Below are 23416 nucleotides of genomic sequence, written 5' to 3' on the forward strand. Positions count from 1 at the left end.
CTGAATTGTATCTCACTAAGGATATCTATGAAAATTCTGTATATTTGGACAGCAGTAACAGATATCAGGTTAGCTTCACGTTGGGAAAAAAATATGGTTTAAGAGGAGACAAAGAGGATGAGAAAGAGGTACAGCTCCGCAACAATGAGGAGAACTGGAGAGGCACTGTCTGTTAAGAGAGATCCCTGCCAATTTCTTGGAGACGGAAGACAAATGGGGTAGGGCTGATCACCGAAAGTGAGGAGGACACTGTGGCATGGAAAACACACAAGCAAGAGCCATAACTGAACAGGGCACTAACCTGCCAAACACAACTCTTGAGAGGCTCCAGATGCACAGTAAGCAAGAGAGTGAGAAATGGAACAAAAAACAGGACTCACTGAAGATCTTTGCATGGACCGTCCTCCACTTACCAAGGGATGAAACCACCAGGCAGCCAAGTGTTTGCACCTACATAAAAAGCTGGGGTATCTTCTCTAAAGAAATCCGGCAAACCATCTCTGGAACATTAGAGCTGCTAGTGTGGGTGCTCTGTCCTAGTGTAGGGTCCTCTGCTTTTTGGCATATGGGGTGGGGGGGGTGTGAGGCCCATCAATCAACCTGATCCATCCATTTACAAAGAGCTTCTTATCAGCCTTTCTACTTCCAGATTCAAAAATCTGTGCTCATCCCCAAGATTTATCAAACACTGAAGTAAAGCCCACAGCATGACACAGAAAACAAATAGAAGAACTGACCCTAGAGGATACAGAAGTAATTCCGATAACAGAGAAGAGAACCTAAAAACAAAGCCACAGCATTACAACAAAAATCAAGTTAGTATTCTCAAAGGGATTTGGAAAAAATATTGCCCCCATAAAAATAAGGACAAATCCAATAAAAAAGGAACAATCAATGGGGCGCCTGGGTGGCTCAGTCGGTTAAGCATCCAACTTCAGCTCAGGTCATGATCTCACAGTTTGTGAGTTTGAGCCCCGCGTCGGGCTCTGTGCTGACAGCTCAGAGCCTGGAGCCTGCTTCAGATTCTGTGTTTCCCTTTTTCTACCCCTCCCCACTCACGCTCTGTCTCTCAACAATGAATAAACATTTTTTAAAAAAAGGAACAATCAAGAATAAGAAAGAGTTTTCAAAATTAAAAGACATTTTGTTTTGACATTTCAAAAACAGCAATAATAAAAAGACCCTAAAATGTTCCAGTGTGAAAAACAAACAATGTGACAATGACAAGATAAGTAAGAACAGGTCACACACAAAGGAACTAACATCATATTGGCACGGACTTCTCAGCAGCAATACCGGGTATTATTAAACACTGAAGCAAGTTGTGAAGGAACAGAATTTGCACTTTAGAATTCTACACTCTGTCAAACTACCAACTGAGCACGAGGATGGAACAAAGCATTTCCACACATGAGAATTCATGAGAATGCACATATTATGCATACTGCTCTTACCCCCTTTTGCAGAAAGTTGAGGATGTTGTTCAGCAAAATAAGGGTGAACGTTTTTCAGAAAAAGTAAGATATGTGAACAGAGAAACCGGATAAGTATAGGATAACAACAAAGAGAAACACCAGGATGACAAACAGTGCAAAAAGCTTCCCGCCAAACCCAAACCAACCTAATTTAGATTGGACCACAAAGGGTCTAGAAGGTAAAACCTCCAGGAGAAACCACAAACCAACAAACAAGAAATAAACAACAAGTCAACCAAAATAAATACATAAAAACCTAAAGGGATTAACTGACGGATTTTCCCATGTGCAAATTAGTATTGGTAGGCATTCTAAAGAGATGTTAATGTACTGAAGAAAACTACAAGTGCATCGAAAACTGAACAAAAGCAAAAAGGGAATTATCAACATCTGGAAAATTTAAAAATTATATTAAGATAGAAAATACCACAGTGGCATACCACTTGGTTCAGCAGTAAACAATATTTACGGAGTCATAATCCTATCCAGATTGGAAAAGGAAGCCTGAAGGCTAGAGAATTTAGGTTTCCTGGAGAAAAAGGGGGATTTGGTTAAAAAAAACCAAAAAACAAAAAAACAACTTCAAGACAAAAAAAAAAAAAAAAAGGCAAGGAATGTAGGGAAAAAAGAAAGGCAATTGGAAACTCCAGGATATAAAATGGCAGCATCAACTCTGTTTTTTGGTATATATGGAAAGCAACTTAGAACAAGCAAATTAGGACAGAAAGTTGGCAGGCTTCCAGAAGAACGGAATGGTTTCAAAATAATAGAGTGAGTTAGAAGCTGGAAGATATCAGATGTAGGGTGAAAAAGACAGGTTTCTTTTCCCAACAAGAAAAAGGAGGAAAAATCAGGAAACAAACAAAAAAAAACAAGAAACAAACAAACAAAAGATCTTTATATTTTGTTTAAGCAAATAAGTAGCATAGTTTTAAAGCAGTGATGGAATGTGAGAAAATAAGAAAGATTTCAACAGGGATTATGATTTAGGGTTATAGAGAAGGAAATATAATCAACCACAGTGCACTTCTTGGTTTTGCAGTATATAATATTCGTATTGCTATAATAATATGAAGACTATTTATTGGCATCAAACTAAAATCACAGTACAGAAATCTTAATGGTGGTCAAAATGGAAAGTAAACATGATCAACAGCTGATAGAAATGAAGGGTAGAGACATGAGAGAGGAAGTAGCAGAAAGGTGAGGCAGGCGTACTGTGCAATCAAGGTAACAGGAAATAGAGATTTAAGTAAGTTATTTAAAGCTACAATAGTAATATACAGAGGATACTGGAAAGAGAAGAGAGGTGTCAGAGTATGGGTAAAACCCTATACATCAGATCGGGATACCAACAGGTAATATTCAAAGTTGAGAAATTATAAATAGCGTGTATAAATATATCCTTCCATAATATGCAGGCAATCACCAGAAGAAGGAAAAGCAAAGAGGATTCAGAGGGATTGATTCTGGGTCGGGACAGGGGATTGGTTGATTTTTTTTTTTTTCACCGTGTACACACATTATTTAATTCTTTTGAAAGTAAATATTTACTCTGGAACCTGCACATTTTGGCTCACGAGTGCTAAGAAATTAACCTTTGACACGTACTGGTGGATATACTTATTTCTACCGGCGTAGTTTCTGTCTTGGGTTATCCAGACGTTGGCTACGAGTACCCAAGTCCTGAGGGGCTTGTCCGAGTGCCCTGGCAGCGTCCCACGGGGCATGATGTAAAGGCTGTAGGATGTAGAAACTGTGGGTGACCAGCCTTCTTAGGGAATTTCTGCTGCAAGTCATTACAAAGAGGAAGATCGCAGGGCTTACTGCCGGAATAGCCCTGGATCTTACAAGACTTCCATGCTCCTGCTGGACAGAATAAGTAAAATGTCTTATATTTTCCCTTTTGAAAGCCCGAGGAACGGCTCAAGGATTTGCACAGCAGAATGAAAAAGGAGCTGTCACCGAGTTCCTTAGGACTCACAGCTTGAAAGGAAAGAGGAGGCCCACGGGGGTCCGTGGACCAAGCCCAGCAGGGGAGACAGAGCATTTCCACAGCCCGGGGGGTGGGACCACAGCTCTTAAAGCCACAGATCTCCTCTGTAGGCACAGAGACCCTCACAGCGGGGATCCATTCACACCAGTCACCCTTGGAGACTGCTATTTATGCTAAAGAAATTTATCCACTCCATTGTATGTTCCTTGTCCAGAGTTCTCTTGGATCCCTTGTTTACGGCCTTAGTCCTATATTGTGAGCGGCGGAATGGACAGGCCATTTCAGAGGGCAGGGTGGGTAATGATGGGTCTGTTAGCTTTGCAGTCAGTCTTTCCTTTGTGAACCAAACCCAATTTGGGTGCATTTGCTTTAAAAAAAAAAAAAGAAAAAGAAAAAGAAAAGAAAGCAAAAACCTCATTTGAGGTTGAAGAAATGTTAGTTGTGTTCCATTCCTTTTACTAGGGGAAAAAGAAATACCACTGGAAGAAACCAAAAACCGTATAATATTTATAATCCATTCCTTAGGTTGTGATGCGCACGTATCCAGTTATTTGAGGTGTAGGTGCAAATATTGTAGCCATGGCTCCTTAAGACTAGGAGGATCTTAAAAAACATGGGAGACCTTTTCATCACTAGAGGGATGCTAATTTCTATCTTGCAAAAAGTAAAGGGAAGCCCCAACTGAAATGTTTCCTTTTGAGGCAGAACTTAAACGTAGGCCACTGCTCGCATGAATTCTGTGAGCCAAATCCTTATAAATCCTCTGAGTTGACAGATCAATTATTCCTTCTAACAGCTAATGAACTAATAACCCTTGGAAAATTTTCCTTCCCTGGGTTTAAAATAGGAAAAAAAAAAAAAAAAACTTTAGGGGGAAGGAAAAAAAATCAATGAAAGACCACAGAGCAATAAAAACAACGAAATTCATTACAGCTTTTTTTTTTTTTTAAAGGGAGCTGTATTTTGTTCGAGAGCTGTGATTTTTTAAATTAAAACCACGTCGCGTAACCTTGTATTTTACAAAACATCATAAATATCCCAACCTCATTTTGTGTCCCGTCGAGGGAAGGGAATGAGGAAGGAAAGGGGAGAAAGAGAAAGAGGCAGGTACAGGGGAAGGTCCCAGCAAGTGGAAGGTACTGTCGTGGGCTCTCTGGGAGCCACAGGGACACCAAGGGTGTGCACAGGGCAGAGAAGGAGAGAGGCTGTTGCTCCGGGATGCGCGAGAGGGACCATAAAGGGAGAGAAAGCCCGTACTGAGCCTTGTGGATGGAAGGAGGGTCGAGGGTAGAAGGAGCCGGCAGGCAGGACAGGTTGGGCGTTCACGGGGTTCCATGCGAGGGGGACACTGAAGGCTAGAGCAGGTGTTAGAAGCATGGGCATGCACGGCAGGGCAGAGAGGCACATCTGTTATGGGAGAAGGTCAAGGATTTGAAGAGGTGAGAAACCGGAAGCAAGGGGAGGCGAGGACATGACTTGCTCAAGGTCACATGGCATTACACTCGTGTGTGGCTGTACTTGAACTGCGAAGAAAGTCTGTTTTTGTGTGTTTAAAAAATTTTTTTAAGCTTATTTATTTTGGGGGAGAGAGAGAGACAGACAGACAGAGAGAGAGAGAGACAGCACAATGGAGGAAGAAGAAGAAGAAGAAGAAGAAGAAGAAGAAGAAGAAGAAGAAGAAGAAGAAAAGAGAGAGAGAGAGAGAGAGAGAGAGAGGATCCTAAGTAGGTTCCGCAAAGAAGAAGAAGAAGAAGAAGAAGAAGAAGAAGAAGAAGAAGAAGAAAAGAGAGAGAGAGAGAGAGAGAGAGGATCCTAAGTAGGTTCCACGAAGAAGAAGAAGAAGAAGAAGAAGAAGAAGAAGAAGAAGAAGAAGAAGAAGAAGAAAGAGAGAGAGAGAGAGAGGATCCTAAGTAGGTTCCGCAAAGAAGAAGAAGAAGAAGAAGAAGAAGAAGAAGAAGAAGAAGAAGAAAGAGAGAGAGAGAGAGGGGATCCTAAGCAGGTTCTGCAAAGAAGAAGAAGAAGAAGAAGAAGAAGAAGAAGAAGAAAGAGAGAGAGAGAGAGGGGATCCTAAGCAGGTTCTGCAAAGAAGAAGAAGAAGAAGAAGAAGAAGAAGAAGAAGAAGAAGAAAAAAGAGAGAGAGAGAGAGAGAGAGAGAGAGAGGATCCTAAGCAGGTTCCGCACTGTCAACGCAGAGCCCCACGCAGGGCTCAAACTCACAAACCGTGAGATCATGACCTGAGCAGAAATTAAAGAGTTGGATGCTTAATCGACTGAGCCACCCAGGCGCCCCCCTGTTTGTTTGGTTTTAATGGAGGAGCTGGAGTGTGGGGGTGGTCCAGCTACTGGCTGGTGAGCACCGGGCTCCCTCCTTCCGGCAATGCAGGTGAGGCCTTAAAGTGAGTTGAACTGTCTCTTTTCTCCAGCAGCACCAACTCTGGAGGACGGTGCCCCGAGAGCTCCGTGTACCTCCCAGGGGACGCCGCGCGGCTGTCCGCTCTGGCCGCTCCTGGTGCACAGCGGCACGGTGTGGGGAAGGCCTGGCTGGGAGTGGCAGCCTCATTGGCTCTAACTGTAAAATGGGGATAATTATAATCACGCCCCAAGTTGTGAGCAGGACATAAAATGAAATAACACTGATAGATCGGAAATCATTTGCACAGCTTTCTAAAGAGGCCCCAAGACCCAACCGAGGGCCCGAGGTAAAGCCAAGGCTGAGCAGTCACACAGGTCCCATGGTGAGAAGGGGGCCTTTGCTTGGTTTAATGCTCTGCTGTAGCCCTCTTGACATTTTTAAAAAGTTCTGAACGAGGGGCCCTGCATTGTCATTGGTCACTGGGGCCCCCAAATTAGGTAACTCGTCTTGGGTAAAGCTGCCTGGGTCAGTGAGAGGAGCCCAAGAAGACATCCGCATCTCCGGCAAAGAACTCCCAGTAGAGTTACACTGGACACGTGCTGGGTTTTCGGCGGCTCGGCATCTGGATCTACTTGTTATATTTGAGGAATTCTTTGCTCTGTGGGCTTTGGTGGGGGGGAGGGGCAAACGGCCCACCGTTGGCATCCCCTGGCTCCCTGACACTCGGGTGCTATGACTAAGGACCGTGGAACATTCACTCTGGTCATGGCCACAGGAACGTCAATTCTCCAGGAACATCAGTGGCCCCCATCTCCAGGAACATCAGCGGCAGGGCCAGCCAGTGTGGAGGACTCTTCCAGAAGGTTCTGTGGTGAGGTTGCAGGCACCATTGGGTTTCTCTCCATGTTGTGGCCTGGTTCGCCAGCCTTCTTGACGATTTATGTTTCAAACTACTCAATATCCTTTCAATAAATTCCTTTTGCACTCAAGTGCTCAGAGACGGTTTCTGTCGCCTACAGCCGAGTTTCTTCTGATATAAAGCTGGACTCCGTTGTGGGGTTTCTACCCTGAGAACCTCTCAGCTAACCAACAGCCAAGGAGTCCCGTGTCCCGAGGCAGAACCTGTTGGGTCATGCACCCTTGGCGATGGACAGGAGTGTTGGCGTGTGCTCACACGGAAGGGACCTTGGAGGTCATCTGGTCCACACGCCTTCTGAAAGCAGGAGTCCTTCTAGAATAATTCAGAGTCTAAGTCAGACTTAGACCACAGGGTATGTATGCTAATAAGCAGAAAGCCTCTGTCATCGGCGACAAACCTTTGACAAAGGCCAGCCAGCTCCCAGTTACACCCTGACAGGTCAGTGGTCGTCTTAGGGCTCGTGAGGATATCCCCAACTATCATCAAGTTGTCCGTGACAAAGTCCGGGGAAACTGCACATCGTGCATGGCCAGAAGATGGAACGTCATTCCTTCGAGTACGTAATTAGGGTGGTAGCTAGGTTCCTGATGGGTTTCCAGACACGATGGATGGGGCTAAGGTGCTCTGAGGTTATGAAAGCAGGGACCACCTGGGAAAGATCGCACAGGCATATGATGGCCCCAGAAAAACCAGGAAGTGTCAAACGGGTGATGCTGTTTCTGGCATCCGGGTCAAGGATGCTACGGGAAATTTCCTTTTCCTTGTACGGGCAAGTCCCATCATGGACCACAATATTCTCCATTTTGCCAAGGGTCGGGAGGCTTGGGGGAAAAGAGTTCAGACGAGCTCAGTTTCCAACACTTGAACTGAACTCCCGGTGGAAACAAAATCACTGATCGCTGGCATCACAGCTGTGTACCTACCGTGTCACCGGGCTGGCTGGCTGGGTGACCTTCCGGTCACTGGGTGAGTGACCCTTGCGAGCGCCTGCAACAGCAGAAAGACCCAATCTCCAGAAGCCCCCCTAGAAAGCCTGAGACGCGGCGCACCCCGCTCTGTCCCAACGGCTGGTGCGTGAGCCCCGACGGCAAGTCTCCCACGACAGAGATGTGGTGGGGGGGGATGTAGGGCAGGATCCCTCCCGTCACAGCGAGCAGATGGTGCCCGGATGGTGTTGGCCGAGCGCTGCCAGCGATCAGAGAAGAGAGGGGCCGAGGTGAAGGAAGAAGGCAGTTGCCATCTACGTGGGAGGGAAGGGGCTGGATCTCATAAAGTCGGTAAGGTGGCGGGCAGCGGGGTGCTCGGAGGGTCCGGGCAAACAGGGGCCAGGGCCGGGGTCGCCAGGCGCGGCGGATCCCCAAGGGCGCGGGCTCCAGCAAGGTGCAGCTGGCCACGTGCTCGGAGGGAGGGGCGGGCCCAGGAGCAGGTACCCCGGGAGGTCCCGCTGCTTCAAAGGGATAGGAAGAGCGCCGGGCAGGGGCCGAGAGAGAGGGAGAGGGAGAGGGGGAGAGAGAGAGAGAGAGAGAGAGAGAGAGACCGGTGAGGCTCTCCCAAGGCTTTCCAGAGCGAGTAAAGTACTCATACCCAGGGCTTTATTTGAATTTATCACCTCTTATTAGTGCCTTTTGAAATGCGAATTAGCTGATTAACCACTGCTCACAGCCTTCCCACTGTTCTTTATCCTCCCGCATTCAGCGACTCGCTTCTAAATAGGGTAGGCCACAGCGGCCCACCAGGGGGAAATTATTCTCAAGGTTACGAACAGTGACCACAGCAAACTCGGTCCCCTCGGGCCGGCCGGGTGGAAGCAAGTTGCGGGCGAGGCTGTGCCCCAGGCCGGGCTCCGGCCGCCCACCTCCTGGTTTCCTTACAAAGGGCTGGGGCGGGGGGGGGGGGGGGGGGGACCCCTGCTCACCTCTCTTGTGAGCCCCCTCGGGCCCGTCCTCAGGATCTCGGAACAGGCCGCTGGGGAGAACAGACAGGCTCTCGTCCACCCCCCCACCCCCACCCCCACCCCCCTGCCACTTTTTTTGTTTACTATATTCATTTTATAAAAGGTTCATTAGTTCTAGGCCCCTAAGGAATGTCCTCCACTTGCCGGAGCATTCTGTTTGGGCCGGGGGGCTCACATCGATGAACAACAAGGGATGGCCTCTGGCAGGGCCTTGTCTGCGCCCGCTCCTGCCTCCAGTTTGGCAACACGACACAAAGGCGGTGTGGCATGTATACACTTTCCAGGCTGAGCCCCTATTCAGAGGGGGCCGCGGCTGGCGCGTAATGGGCTCCCTACAGACAAAGCCAGCAAGTTTCTTAATTAAGTCTAAGTGAAAGACAGATCCCGCTTACATCTTCAGAGAACCTTCCTTCAGAACTTCAAAAACACCCTAGACTGCCTATCAAATCCGGGCACGAATAACTAGCGAACAATTTTTTCTCTTTTTAAATACGGAGAGCCAAGCCTCCGGCGCAAACCCTTCAGCCCCTCTCACTTTCCCTGCAATTTTAGACATGCCTCTGGTTTATAAAACAGGAAACAAAGGGACTGCTTGTGTGTGGGAGAAGCCCTCAGAGGGTCTGCATTTCACCCCGGGCCTTCCCCAAAGCACCGCGCTGTCTAAAGAGCCCTTTAACGGGCTCGGTCTCATTACCGTCTCCGGGAGGTAGCAAAGGGCATGCTAGAAACCAGCAGGCGTACGTATATCACAGAAGGACGAACCCCAGTATGGGATGATATTAAAGAAATTAATTGCTAGCTAATTACCTCTCCAAGAACGTGATTTTCACACACACCCCCGCCCCGCCCCCTACGCACACCCCTTCCTACCCTAGCCTCTGCAACCCCTCTCTCAGACAGACCTTCCTGTTTTCTGGCCTTTGGAGTGATCATGTTCTTTGCGAACAGAAACCAATTATTCTGCAGCAATAAAGTCACCAGGAGTATGAATTGCTTTAATTTTTTCTTCCCCCTTTTAGCAGCTGCCCAGGGTGGGTTGGGAAGGGGGGCAGTGATAATGGAGCGAAATGAATACTAACGCAAGCACCAAGGCCGGGCGTCCTGCAGGGAAAATGATGTTCAAAAAATAAATAAATAAATAATAAGAGTGCGGTTTTTTGTTGCGAGGGGGCTAATCAATGAGTCAGACGTTTCCGAAAAGCGCGCTTTCCGCTCTGAATCTGCATGGCCAACGCCACCGTCCCCAATGGGTCCTGTGTACCTGACTAGCTTGTAAAAATGTCACCTGACTGTTAAAGTGCTACACACGCCCTGGCTTTCCCTGCCTGTTCTCTTCTCCCTACTCCACACCGCCACCACCACCAACCCCCCCCCCCCCGCCCCCGCCTTTGCCTTTTTCCTTCTGCAATTCTTCGCTTTCTCATTAGAAATGCCCAGCAACGTCTGGCGGACAAAGACACTACAAAGTGTATGGAAAGGGGAAAAAAAAAATTAAAAAGGAAAAAAAGTGCAGAGGAATTCTTCATTCACTGATCTCTAGAATACATTAATATCTGAGACTGTTGGCACAGCCTAAAATACTGGGGCAGCTAACAATGCGTGCAATGATTCGAAGTCTGGGATCTTCAAATAAACCCCCGAGCTGTCATGGCCACCAGGAAGCAGAATAATGGCGATATTAGTTGACCTTCATTTTGTTGTCTCTTCAGACCTGACTGCTGGACCTCTGTTTGCCTGTTACTAGGATCTCTTGGCTAAAAAATCCTAGCATTTCCCAGGCAATACAAGAGCCAGTTTATTAGGTAAATAAACCAGGCCCTAAGCAGTGCTTTGGCTTCATAATGGGGGACCGGGTGAATGGGAATGTGGAGTCAGAATGGCTAAGAACCACAGATCTCATCATTTTTCCTTCATCCAAAGCACCAGCGGACGATGATGAGGACAGGTTTTTTTGTTTTTTTTTTTTTTTTTTTTAACAGATCATCAAATCGGTGTGCTGGCTCTGGGTAACTTAGCCAACATCGTCCGCAAAGTGAGGAAGGCAGGTGAAGGCGCACCAAGGCAAAGAGCGAAAATAGCAACTGTCTTCCCCTAAAGATCTAGATCTTTCATGGTGTCTCACTTACCTCAAGTTTATGAGCTATTTTGCAATGTTCAAAAGGAGCTGACGGCATTGTATTGCAATAATCTGTCGTAATTACTGAACCGCGCTTGTGTTATCCAAGCCGCTCTCTGGTGACAATCCTGATGATGTTAATGAAGGAAGTTTTTGCAGAACTGGATTCTTTTTGGATCCAGAAGGCCTTCTGGCTGTCTAGACTATCACAATACGGGTGAGTGTTACATTTGGATGTCTGTTTAAGTTTACCGTCTCTCCTCTCCAGCCCCCACTGCGATAGAAGCTCCCAGAGAGCAAGGACTACAGACACTGCCGGTCTCATTCACCTAGCACAGCACCCAAGACTGGCCTGCCTGCCTAAGGACACGATATGCGATCCCTCCCCCCCCCCCCCCCCCCCCCCCGCCAATAGGAATGAGACGCAATATCTCCTTTTTCATGTGAGATTTCTAATTTTTTACATGTTCTTTTATTTTTGAGAGAGACAGAGAGAGAGAGCATGGGCGAAGGGCAGAGAGAGAGACACAATCCGAAGCAGGCTCCAGGCTCAGAGCCTTCAGCACAGAGCCCAACAGGGGACTCGAACCCAAGGACTGTGAGATCATGACCTGAGCCGAAGTCGGACGCTCGACCGACGGGAGCCACGCAGGCGTCCCTTTTGTGTGGTATTTCTCCATTGAAAATGAGCATACAACTTTAAGTTTGCTGTGGCCCTGAACTTTCAAATTAAAATATACCTTAAAATAAATTCTAGAAATGTTCACTCTTGCTTAAAGCAGGAGGCCGTGTAAAAAAGATCTAATACACACATTTTTTTTTTTCCAAAAAGTTATAGTCGTGAGAAGCACTGTGTTGGTGAAGACATTTGTCAGACTCCAGGAAGTGAGAAAGGAGAGTTACCTCATATAGGAGATACGATCCCAAAATGGTGTTAAAAAGGTAACGCACATAGACATATGTGTATGCTCCGAAAGAGACTTCAGCTCAGGCCACGGTCTCTAGCAGTCCTTGAGTTCGAGCCCCCCCCCCCCCCCCCCCCCCCCCCCCCCCCCCCGTGCGTAGGGCTCTGTGCTGACAGCTCACAGCCTGGAGCCACACACACATGTGCTCTTTTCATATACCAGCCTGAAGCTTAAGCAGAAACATTGTGTGTGTGTGTGTGTGTGTGTGTGTGTGTGTGTGTGTGTGTGTGTGTATGGGGGGGGTAGGGGGTGTCTGTGGCTATTTATTTATTTTCCAGTTTAATTGAGACGAAATGCCGCAGGAGTCTGGAGGAAGTCTCTCTCTCAGCTTGAAGCAACTTGGTTTCACATTTCCAATGTTTTAAAGGAGATTATATTCAAGGATGCTCGATTACTCTGAATAGGTGCGACATTCCAGGCTGATGGGTATTTATACCTGTCTACAGCTGTGTATTAGCATTTCAAAACCCTTCTACCAGAAGAGACTTAGGAACTTTTCCAGGCTGAGGATTCAGCACTTTGCAGAAAAGCAAAGGCTGAGTGCCCGGGGTGAAAACCCTTTCTGTTGGGGAGTAGTGACCAAAAGGAATCTTCCAGACCCAACTGCCTGACACAGCCACAGCTTCCAGAATTACGGGTCCAACATTACCACGTCAGGAGTTAGGAATTAAGAACGTTGCCTTAAGTTGATAATCGGGTACTTGCGGTGGGTGGGTGGATAGTGACTGTCCCTGAGGAAAATGTGTAAGGTGATGTGGGGTACTTGTGACATTTACTCCCTGCCCTCCCCCCCCCCCGCCCCCCCATGTTAGCATAGCTAGTTTTTTGTTCACTTTCACATAGTTCCTACAAAGCCCTGACTAGGAAAGGGAAAGGAGAAATGAATGAAGTTCACAACAATCCAATACCAATTTCAAACCAAAACGTTGCCTCGAGGATGGCATTTTTAAAAATTGTTCATTCTTGGGGCACCTAGGTGGGTCAGTTGGTTAAGCCTCTGACTTCAGTTCAGGTCATGATCTCATAGTCTGTGGTCTGTGGGTTCCAGCCCCACATCGAGCTCTGTGCTGACAGCTCAGAGCCTGGAGGCTGCTTCGGATTCTGTGTCTCCCTGTCTCTGCCCCTTCCCTGCTTGTGCTCTGTCTCTTTCTCTCAAAATAATAAATAAACGTTAAAAAAATTAAAATATTCTTTGCTTAAAAAATTTTTTTTGACGTTTATTTATTTTTGAGAGAGATAGCAAGAGCAGGAGAGGGCCAGAAAGAGGGAGACAAAGGGTCTGAAGCTGGCTCTGTAAAGTGAACACAGAGCCCGACTCGAGGCTCAAACTCATGAACCATGAGATCGTCACCTGAGCTGAAGTCAAGAGCTGGACGCGCAATCCACTGAGCCATCCAGGTGCCTGGAGAATATCATTTTAATGTGACAGAAAAGTAGGTAGTCTGAACCGCTCAGAAAACTATCCAGGGGAACTGAGGGCTTCTTCACATCAGAGAACCTCCAGATGATGCCTGAGAGGGCTGGAAGTACATTTCTGAAACATGTATCCCTTCACGTGCATGCAAAATACATCTTGAGGGTTCTGCAGGAAAAATGCGCATCCATCCATCCATCCACCCACCCATCCATCCATCCACCCACTCACTCAGCCATCCATCCATCCATCCATCCATCCATCCATCCATCCATCCACTCATCCATCCACCCACTCAGCCATCCATCCATCTGCTCATCCATCCATCTACCCATCCATCCATCCATCCATCCATCCATCCATCCATCCATCATCCTTCCATCCATCCATCTCTCCATTATCCATCCATCCACCCATCCATCCATCCATCCATCCATCCATCCATCCATCCACCCATCCATCCATCCATCCATCTACTCATCCATCCACTCATCTACCCATCCACCCATCCATCCATTTGAAAAATGGGTCCTGATGTTTTTGCCTTTCACTTCCCTGAGTCTCTTTCGTAGGATCCACTATTGTGTTGAATTTGAATCGTGACACCAGCTCTGTTGATGAGCTCCTTGCTCAAAATAGCTTCTCCGCACCTGGAGCTTTGGCCTCAGATTTGTCACTTTTAAGTGCTTCCCTTGACATGACAGCATGAGTGATCAGCAGGTGAGCTCTCTCTCTCTCTCTGTCTCTGCCTTTTAAACAATCGGTGCTATGTGAACCCTCTGTAATAGTTGTGTGCATACACACACACATTTATTTATACCTTTAACACATAATGCATACATTTCATGTCAGACATATTGTCTCAGTGGGCAAATTTATTTTTAAATCCCTTTCTCCATCAATATGCAATTAGAGATATTATTATTTTTGTTTTATTTTATTTTAGAAAGAGAGACAGTGTAAGAGTGGGGGAGAAGGGCAGAGGGCGAGAGAGAGAGAGGGAGAGGAAGAGAGGGGGGAGAGAAAGGGGGGGAGAGAGAGGGAGAGAGGGAGAGGGAGAGGGAGAGAAGGAGACAGGGGGAGAGAGAGAGAGAGAGAGAAAGAGAATCCTAAGCAGGCTTCACGTTCAGCATGGAGCCTGACATGGGGCTCGATCTCATGACCCAGGGATTATGACCTGAATGGAAATCAAGACTTGGATGCTCAACCAACTGAGCCACCAGGCACCCCTCAATTAGAGATATTATTATTACCCTAATACAGAAAGTGGGGAGCAAGGAAGTCAAGACTCAAATCAGCCAGAAGGAATCTAGGAATTATGAAAGAACCACAGAAAGCACAAGTCCAAAAGATACACACACACACACAAAAAAAAAATCCAAACAAAAAACCCCCTAAGAACATAACACATGTTCTTGAAAAAAGAAATTTGGGTGTACAAAAATTTAAGAGGAAAAGCAGTTTCCCAGAGTACAAACCACTGATGAAGGTGTGGGAGAAAAAGAACTCATCAGGATTTCAATGGAAGGTGATGACAGCTAGAGGCCAGCCACTCAAAATCCCATGGACCACTTGCTGTCCCCTCTCCTGCCCCCTCCCCGGCTCTACATCGAATTCTCTTTCCCTGTGACTGTTCATTTTCCACCAGGCATCTCACGTCTTCTACAGGCTCCTCCCTCCTTTTTATTATTTGTTTTATTTATCGATAGGGTTTTCAAGCCCTTCACTCTTTTTTTTCCCCCCAAGCCTTTTACTCTTAATTTTTCAAGCATGGTATAAAAATTCAAGTGCAGCACTGTCTCCCTGAATATGAGGGCTCAAGTTCCTCAAAGCCCCCAAAGCTGGAGAGAATTCAGTCCCAGAACTTAAAACTGTTATGGGGGAAGTGGGTTTAAATGAACCTTAAAAGGCTCGTATAGAAGAAAATACAAGGGACAGAACTCTGAATACTGAGACGATCGAGGGTGCTCTACGTATTGGAGGTAAGTATGTATACCTGGGGCCAGCTGTGACCTTCCAATCACCAAACCTGCTCACAAGACCTTCTGGAATGTCCCTCCCATCCAGGTGCCAGCCAATTCACCTCGCTCCCAGATAAGTATGCTGAGCACCATTTGTTTCCTACTGCGGTGGCCCCCTCTCCAAATGCTGAACCGGCTAATTTGATGCTCTAAGGTTGGCTGACACCGCCTCCGAGCTCTCAGGCGATCCAGGGACACAGGTGACTCTGTGCTCAAAGTGCTCTGATGACAACCATTACCCTCCCCGCCCCCTCCTTCATTCATTCAGTAAATACTCACTAAGGGCCCACCATGCCAGGCACTGTGCTAAATGATGGTTCTCCTTCTAAGCTGTAAATTGGGGGAGTCCAGGGACCAGGTCTGTTTTGTCTCTTTAGGACCTCGCACAGTGTGTGGCACAGAACAGATGCCCCGTAACCTCTTCTCGAATGAATGAACACATGAACGAGACACAGCCTCTGCTCTTGGGAGCCTCAGAGTCCAGTGCGGGGCACAGGCAAAGAGTCGGTCCGCAACTGAGGACGAGCTGGTGTCCATCTCAACGTCCCAACGTGCTACGCTCCAGAGGAACTCAATCCGAGTTTATAGGGAGGGGACTCCAGGCGATTCTGATGGGTAGCCTGAGGACGCAATCGCGGCCCTGCGTCCTTTCCACCCTGCGTGTGGGCCTTGAAGCGGAGCGGCTTGAAGCGGCTCACCTGGGAGCCGGTTAGACACGCGGAACCCCAAGCCCTACTCCAGACGTGCTGCATCAGGATGAGCATTCTGCGAAGCTTCCCGGGGGCCGTGCACGGGCTGCTCCAGAGGACGTGCCATTTATACTGAATCCTAAGGACTGACAAGTTTGCAAAGGGGAACGAGGGACAGAAAGGAGGAGGTGTTCCGGGCGAAGGTGCAAAACCAAGGGCACAAAGAGGGATGTCAACTAGTCAGGACAGCTGGGTCATAGTGCCCGGGGCGTGGGAGGGAGCACTGGGGAACTAGGTCCTTCTAGGCTACGGAAACCATGCTGTGGAGTCTGGACTCTGTCCTGAGGCCCGGGGTCCCCCCGAAGGGCTTTCAGGCTGGGAGCCACTGGCTCAGCTCCCTTAAAGACACACGGCTCTCTCGCTTCCATGCTTCTGTTCGTTCCATTCTTAGCCTCACGTGCCTTCCTCCTTCCACACGATCAAAATCCCACGCATCTCTTCTGCACTAACTCAGGTGCCTCCCAGGTCCCAAAGCTGGAAATGAGCTCCCTGTCAACCCCAAACGTCTGCAGCACTTGGGATGGGCCACCAAGCGGCCCTCACGCAGCTGCTCTATTTCCACGGGTGTATTTTGCCTGCGATCTTCTCTCTCCAGCTTCTAGACCAAGGCTTTTCAAAGACGAGTTTCTAAGGACCACCCCTTCAGGACATTCGAGGGTGCCTGCCGGACGTCAAAACCCAGGATGTCCTGAATGGGTTTCGCTGCGTGTGGGGCCCAGATGTCTGCATTGAAGCTAGAGATTCAGGGAGCCAAGACCACAGTCAGAATCGCTGAGATCTGGGCATCTCAGAAATCCCAGCATCCACCACTCCCCCTCCATGTAGTACAACGTGGCACAACGTGGGTCACGCAGGCTAGTGAGTGAAGCGTTTCTCCTTTTTCTCTCGACCCATCCGTGATCAAGCAACAAGGTGCTTCCAAAAACAAACCAAGAAAGCTTGTACTCAGAGTCCTGGTCTATGCTCAGAAAGGGCTTTTTCCATAAAAACCGGGACTGGGTCTGGTTTCCCTCAGTGTGGATTTAAGATGCACAAGACTCGGGGCGCCTGGGTGGCTCAGTCGGTTAAGCATTCGACTTCGGCTCAGGTCATGATCTCACGGTTCATGGGTTCGAGCCCCGTATCGGGCTCTTTGCTGACGGCTCGGAGCCTGGAACCTGCTTCGGGTTCTGTGTCTCCCTCTCTCTCTGCCCCTCCCCTGCTCATACTCTGTCTCTGTCTCAAAAACAAATAAACATTAAAAAAATTTTTTAAGATGGACACAATTCAAATCAAACTCTCCCACGAAGGTGAGTCGAGGATCCCAAGAGTATCATGAAGCTCTGAGAGCACCGTGGAAAATTCTGCCTCTTAGTTACTATTAACTTCCTAGATGGGTCATGTAGGGCCTCAGGGACATGAATCACATGCTCTCTCTCTCTCTTAACACTGTGGTTGTGAGGTTTCTTTATCCCTCTCCCTAGATTGGAGGCAACCTGCAGGCGGGCCATTGGCCCGTGCACCGTGCACCTCGGGACCCTCTCGAATGCTCAGCATTGTGGTGGGGACTCTGTAAAAGTTTGATGAATGTCACAGAGACCCAAATGCCACACAGAAGAGTTCACTTGGAATCTGCACCTGTGTAGGGATTCCCGTGCACCTGCTGAGGCCAGCTCCTCCTGTTTTCTCAGCCTATCAAAGCAGACAGCTGCTGAATTCCCTCCCGTGACCTTCTGTCATTCATCTGCCTGGACGGGGCTGCGATCTCCCCCAACTTCCCCAACGTACAGACACTCTCAACCTGTAAAAGCTGCGCCCTGTCCCCCCCGCCCCCCGCCCAAAGGGCCTGCCCTTTAATGTCAATCTACAAAAAATTCCACGTAAGAGTTGTTTCATTGGAACGTTTTCACAAATGAAAATAACAAGGAGACATTAAAGCTATCTGGTTATGCTGGTTAAGGGAGATGTTGTCTTACTGAGGTCATCTCTAAAAGGCAAAGTGGCCAACACTGCCATATTTTTCTCCTGTCATTTGAATCCCAAATTCGTAGGCTAAACCTCCAATTCCCAAATCTCCATGCCACGTACTTTTACGGATCACAGACCCATCCTGAAGAGCAGAATTATTACCCTATTTTCTATCTGAACACAGAATCCACTGTTATTTCGTATCCATGGTGCACGTGTAGTAGACTTTATTTTTTTTAAAGATCTTATATATTTAAAAAAAAATTTTTTTTTTACATTTTATTTATTTTTGAGAGACAGAGAGAGACAGAGCACGAGTGGGGGACAGGCAGAGAGGGAGACACAGAATCCGAAGCAGGATCCAGGCTCTGAGCTGTCAGCACAGAGCCCGACGCGGGGCTCGAATTCTCGAACTGTGAGATCACGACCTGGGTCGAAGCTGGATGCTCAACCGACTGAGCCACCCAGGGGCCCCTGAGATCCTATATTTAAGTAATCTCTACACCCAACGCAGGGCTCGAACTCGCAACACTGAGATCAAGAGTCCCACGCTCCACCAACTGGGCCAGCCAGGCGCCCCATGTTGTAGTCGTCTTTAACTTGTAACTGCAAGGGACTATGTTTCCCTGGTAGGTGGCACCTTGTAAGTATGATGTGAAAAGAAATTAAATTAAGCAATTTCACCCGGAAATTAAGACTTCCGGCTTTCCTTGAAAAATCAAGGTGGACCCACATGGCAGCAATCACTCGGGGTTGACCGCCCCCTCCGACCCCCCACACCGGCCCGGTCAAGAGAGGGAGTCTAAACCAGTGACTCTCCCCACCAGGCTCGCTGGCCTGCCTGATTTTGCTGCCCTGTGGTGACCACACAGGAAGAGGCATGGTCCCTTTATGTTTGTGTATTGTTGTTTTTTTAATATAATTTTTTTTTTTTTTTTAATTTGAGGCAGGGGGTGGGGGGAGAGGGGCAGACGGAGAGAGAGAGAGACTCTTAAGCAGGCTCCACACTAGGCGTGTGGAGCCTAGTGTGGAGCCTGACAGGGGACTCGATCCCACGACCCTGGGATCACGACCTGAGCTGAAATCGAGAGTCGGACGCTCAAACGACCGAGGCAGCCAGGCGCCCCTGTTCGCGTTTCGTTAATAAAGAGTAAAAAGACATGCTCGAGTGGGGGGAAAGCGGAGGATTAGCCACAAGACCCAACTGCCAAGCAGAGCTGAAGCAGACGTAAAGTGGGACAGCAACCGGGGGGAAGAAGGCCAGCGTGGGCACGCGCGCAGCAGCAGAAGTTGACTGGGGATGCCCAGTTCGGCAGGGAGGGGGGGTTCCCACAGGGGCCAGGACAGAGGGGCTGCACGGGGCCTCGGACCCAGAGCCAAGGGCTGGGGGCTGTGTCGCAGGACCAGGCTGCACTTCCGGCAGGATTACGGCCAGCGGCTTGGCAATGGGGCGTGGGGTTTCAGCGTGATCGAGTGGGTGGCCGTGTCCGAGATGCACAGGAGAAAGGTGAGACAGGAGATGGGGACGCTGGGGAGCCTCTCAGGAAGGGACAGTAGCAGCAGCCGGCCTGAGTGGTGGCAGCGGGAGTGCAGAGGGAGAGGCCGGGGGTGGGTGCGTGAGAACCACCGTGGCCTGGTGGGGGTGGGGGGGGGGGGGGAGAATCAGTGGAGGGGGAGGAGGAGGGACTGGGAAGGTCGTGCCACACACACATATACCCGAGGGAGGCTCGCTGTCTGTTTTGGTTTCAAGGGCGTGGAGGTTGGATATATGGTATGTGTGTCTGGGCGGGCGGGGAAGGGGGGCTGTTGTAAATGATGAATTTGGTTTGAGACACAGGAGGTAACAGGGAACAAGGGGCGGTCCTAAGAGACAGATGTGCACGCAGGGAGCACTGAGTGGCATGGACAGCTGGAACCCAGGGGTGGGGTTGATTCCAGAGAAGGAAGAGCGGGGGTCTGATGTCTCCGCGCCAGCAAATGAGAGGCGAAGGTCTCTGCTCCACTGCGAGGAGCGAGGAACGGTGGCGGTTTAATTGTTCCCTGGGTAGCCTTAGAAACCCGCCCACACTGTCGTCCCGGATACCCCCAGCCACTCCAACTTTCTCCCGGGCCCTTGGCATGATGGATGGGGCTCAGTTTACCCAGAGACAGTAAAATCAGAGGAACGGGGTTAATTGCAGCTCTGATCTCCACTCCTAGGTGCAAAACAGCCACGAAGAAGCCAACGGCTATTTAAGCCGGCAAATTGATCACTGTAACTGGTTTTTTTTTTTTTTCCCTCTTAAAAAAGAAAAAAAAAAAAAACCAACAAAACTCATACGTTGTAAGCCGTGGCCCTGCTTCTCAAAGCCTCTCGTATAAAGAACCCAAAAGTGGAAGATGCGAAAATAATCGTAGACTTTAAAGAGGCCTTGATTTATCATTTCGCAACTGGTTCCCAGGCACCCCACCCCGCTTGCCATGCCTTTCCATCTTTTCCAGAACCTGACTATAAATTCTGCCATCAGCGCAGGGGAGGCAGGCACGGTGATGATGGATGGCGGACCAGGGGTGGGGAAGGCCAAGGGCACGTCCCAACTGGGGACAGACGGGCGGCCACACCGGCCAGAGCGGCTCGCAGGTTTCTCACAGAATGTTCTAGTTCCGACTCCACTGGCCACCAGCCCTCCTTCCCCATCCTAGGCCCTTCCCACCTGCCATTCTCCTCTTCCACTCGCTCCTGGCTATGGCCACTCCTACCCCAGGGGATGATGCCTGCGTTCCCGTTTCATCTTGGATAAGGTTCTTCTTGGAGAAATGGCATGTTCATTGATCCTACCTAATTAAAAAAGAAAGTTCACCGGGGTTCCCCTAACTTTTTAAAATTTTCTTTTGTTTTTTTTTTCTTTTCTTTTCTTTTCTTTTCTTTTCTTTTCTCTTTTTTCTTTTCCTTCCCTTCCCCTTCCTTCTTCCCTCCCTCCCTCCCTCCCTCCCTCCCTTCCTTCCTTATTTTTTTAAGAGCAAATGAACACACCCAAGTAACAAACAGTGAGTACAGCCCAGGCCGCACAAGAACTGATTAGCAGTACAAGGAAATAAGTTACAAACAGAAAATAACAGCGGATGGCAACATTCATCTACCTTGTTCATGGTCCAGGATTTCTGCTACATTGGCATGGGGCTCTTCCTTGCTTTTACCTGTAGGTTTCACCTTTAAGTAATGGTGGGGGGGCATTTCCCATTGCATTTGGGGAAGGGGGAGCTGGGCCCACACACCACCAGGAGGCTTCAGGTAAATGTGGAAGTCCTGTCTTTGATGCCAAGGTAATTTATTTCTTTTTGTGCTCTGCTCCCGCTGCCTGGTTCTCCTCTGCCCAGCACCAGAGACCCCCATGCCCCTGTCCCCACCTACCAAGACCCACAGTGTCTCCTCTTATCCACTCCACCCCCAACCAGGGTATAAAATTATTTCTCATCAAAGCTCAAATTTCCTTAATATGGAGGATTTCCTGGCTTTATATTTACACACACACACACACACACACACACACACACACACGCATTTCTATCTACATTTTTTAAAAAGCTTATTTATTTATTCTTGAGAGAGAGAGAGAGAGAGAGAGAGAGAGATGGAAAGAGAGAATCCCAAGCAGGCTCCACGCATCAGCACAGAGCCTGATTTGGGGCTCGAACCCACAAACCGTGAGATCATGACCTGAGCTGAAACCAAGAGCTGGGACGCTTAACCGACTGAGCCACTGGGGTGCCCGAAATTGTGTTACTCTTAAAAGTAAACTCTTTGGCCTCTGCACGACCCCCCACATCATATCCAGCCTTTGTGTCTATAGAACTGACTGGCTAACTTCAATCACTGGCCTTAACTTGACAGCCAAAACAGCCAGGTCTAGTTTGCAGTTGTGTTCTGATTCGGGCAGAATTTCAAAGACTCACGAATTTCACATAAAATCAGGTGGTTTCTCTTTTTCTCAAGAAAGAAAAAAAAAAAAAAAAAAAAAGGAAAGGTAGCAGCTGATCCGGTAACCCAGGGCCCAGATTCCCAGGGGGCAGTGAGTCCCAGCACCTGACAGGCAGGCATCCTGTCCAGATGGGCGTTTGACGTACCCATCACCCCCAAACTCTATATACCTGGACCGCAGCTCTCATTTTCTTTACCTGATGGGCATTTGAAAACGTGAGCCCTGGCCTACGTGACTCGAAATGATGGCACAGATCAACACAGAATTTCACAGAAGCGAGGAGAAGAAATATTTCGAGGTATGTCGTTGCTAGCTTTCGGCTACAGATCTGGCCGTCTGCAGGCCTTAACCCAAAAGTCCGTAGTTTTCACCTCTCATCAATTCAGGAGATCTTCTAGAAATAAGTCACTGTTGGTTACTTCATTTTTTAGACCCAAGAAAAGGAATCACAGCACAGGAAGCGGATTCCTTTAGGGACACAGAAGCACTTGTCGCCGGGGGGCTGCGGAGGATGGGGGTCTCTCCTCCTCGACCTCAGTACCTCTCCTCCCTCTCTTCCCGGCTCATCTCTTACATTTCCTTCCTTCCCCCTCCCCTCCCCATCTCACCCACGACCAGCCACGTACAACCACAGGAACACAGATCTCCCCGCGGTCTGCCGAGCCATCCCACCTCACCCCAACCCTCAAGGCTCTGGCATGTCATAGAAAGTTAAGAACTTCAGAGAGGGTTCCACGGGAAGAAAAAGTTCAGCAGAGCGCTGGCCACAAACCACAGATGCTGGCCACATCTGGTCGCTGTTCTTTACAAAACTCGAAAACTTTATCAAACACTCAATGGGGGGCCTTCCATACTGTGCAGACCTAGGGGCTGATTTCACAGGCATCCAAATCAAGTATTTTAGGAAAAAGAAAACAAAGTCAGAAGCCGGGAGGCCAGGAAGGGAACAGTCTCCCTGGAGCTTCTAACTTGCTGACTGGCAATCGTGATGCCAGAGAGAAGAGCAGCCGCGCTGAGTCAGATCCAGTGTCCTATCCTTGCCGCTTTTCTGACAGTGACAAGGGGGACATACTCAGAAAGATCAGAAAGAAATGCCTCTCCTCATGAGCAAGATGTTAAAAGCTAGATGTGCCCCTGGCTTATCCTAGTTTGCTTGAATAACCTACTGTCATTCTATACAAAACTGGAACTTTTTTTTTTTTTCAACGTTTATTTATTTTTGGGACAGAGAGAGACAGAGCATGAACGGGGGAGGAGCAGAGAGAGAGGGAGACACAGAATCGGAAACAGGCTCCAGGCTCTGAGCCATCAGCCCAGAGCCTGACGCGGGGCTCGAACTCACGGACCGCGAGATCGTGACCTGGCTGAAGTCGGACGCTTAACCGACTGCGCCACCCAGGCGCCCCAAAACTGGAACTTTTAAAGCAGGAACCCCCAGCCTTCCCAAATTGTTTGTGCTGCCTGAAACCACAGGACCCTAGAGAAATTAGTCTTTCTAAGAATTAGTCCTTATTTTTAGTGGCTTTTTAAAAATTGTCGTAAAATACA

General features: G+C 48.5%; 1 protein-coding gene across 3 annotated transcripts in view; it reads right to left on the reverse strand.

The window, feature by feature from the left end:
• Positions 1-23416, reverse strand: part of STX8 (syntaxin 8) — a 220894-nt gene that overhangs the window by 53261 nt on the left and 144217 nt on the right. Inside the window, exon 8 of one of the 3 annotated variants that reach the window (XM_086686008.1) lies at positions 7228-7392. The exons of the other annotated variants lie outside the window; for them this stretch is intronic. Within the exon in view, the coding sequence (XP_086542134.1) occupies positions 7358-7392 (35 nt within the window). The 3' untranslated portion in view covers positions 7228-7357. Of the gene's footprint in view, positions 1-7227; positions 7393-23416 lie in introns of those variants that run through there. 3 annotated transcript variants of the gene reach the window in all.

This window comes from Puma concolor, chromosome E1 (assembly GCF_028749965.1).
Source record: "Puma concolor isolate L17-30 chromosome E1, mPumCon1.1.hap2, whole genome shotgun sequence".
NCBI classification, from domain to species: Eukaryota; Metazoa; Chordata; class Mammalia; order Carnivora; family Felidae; genus Puma; species Puma concolor.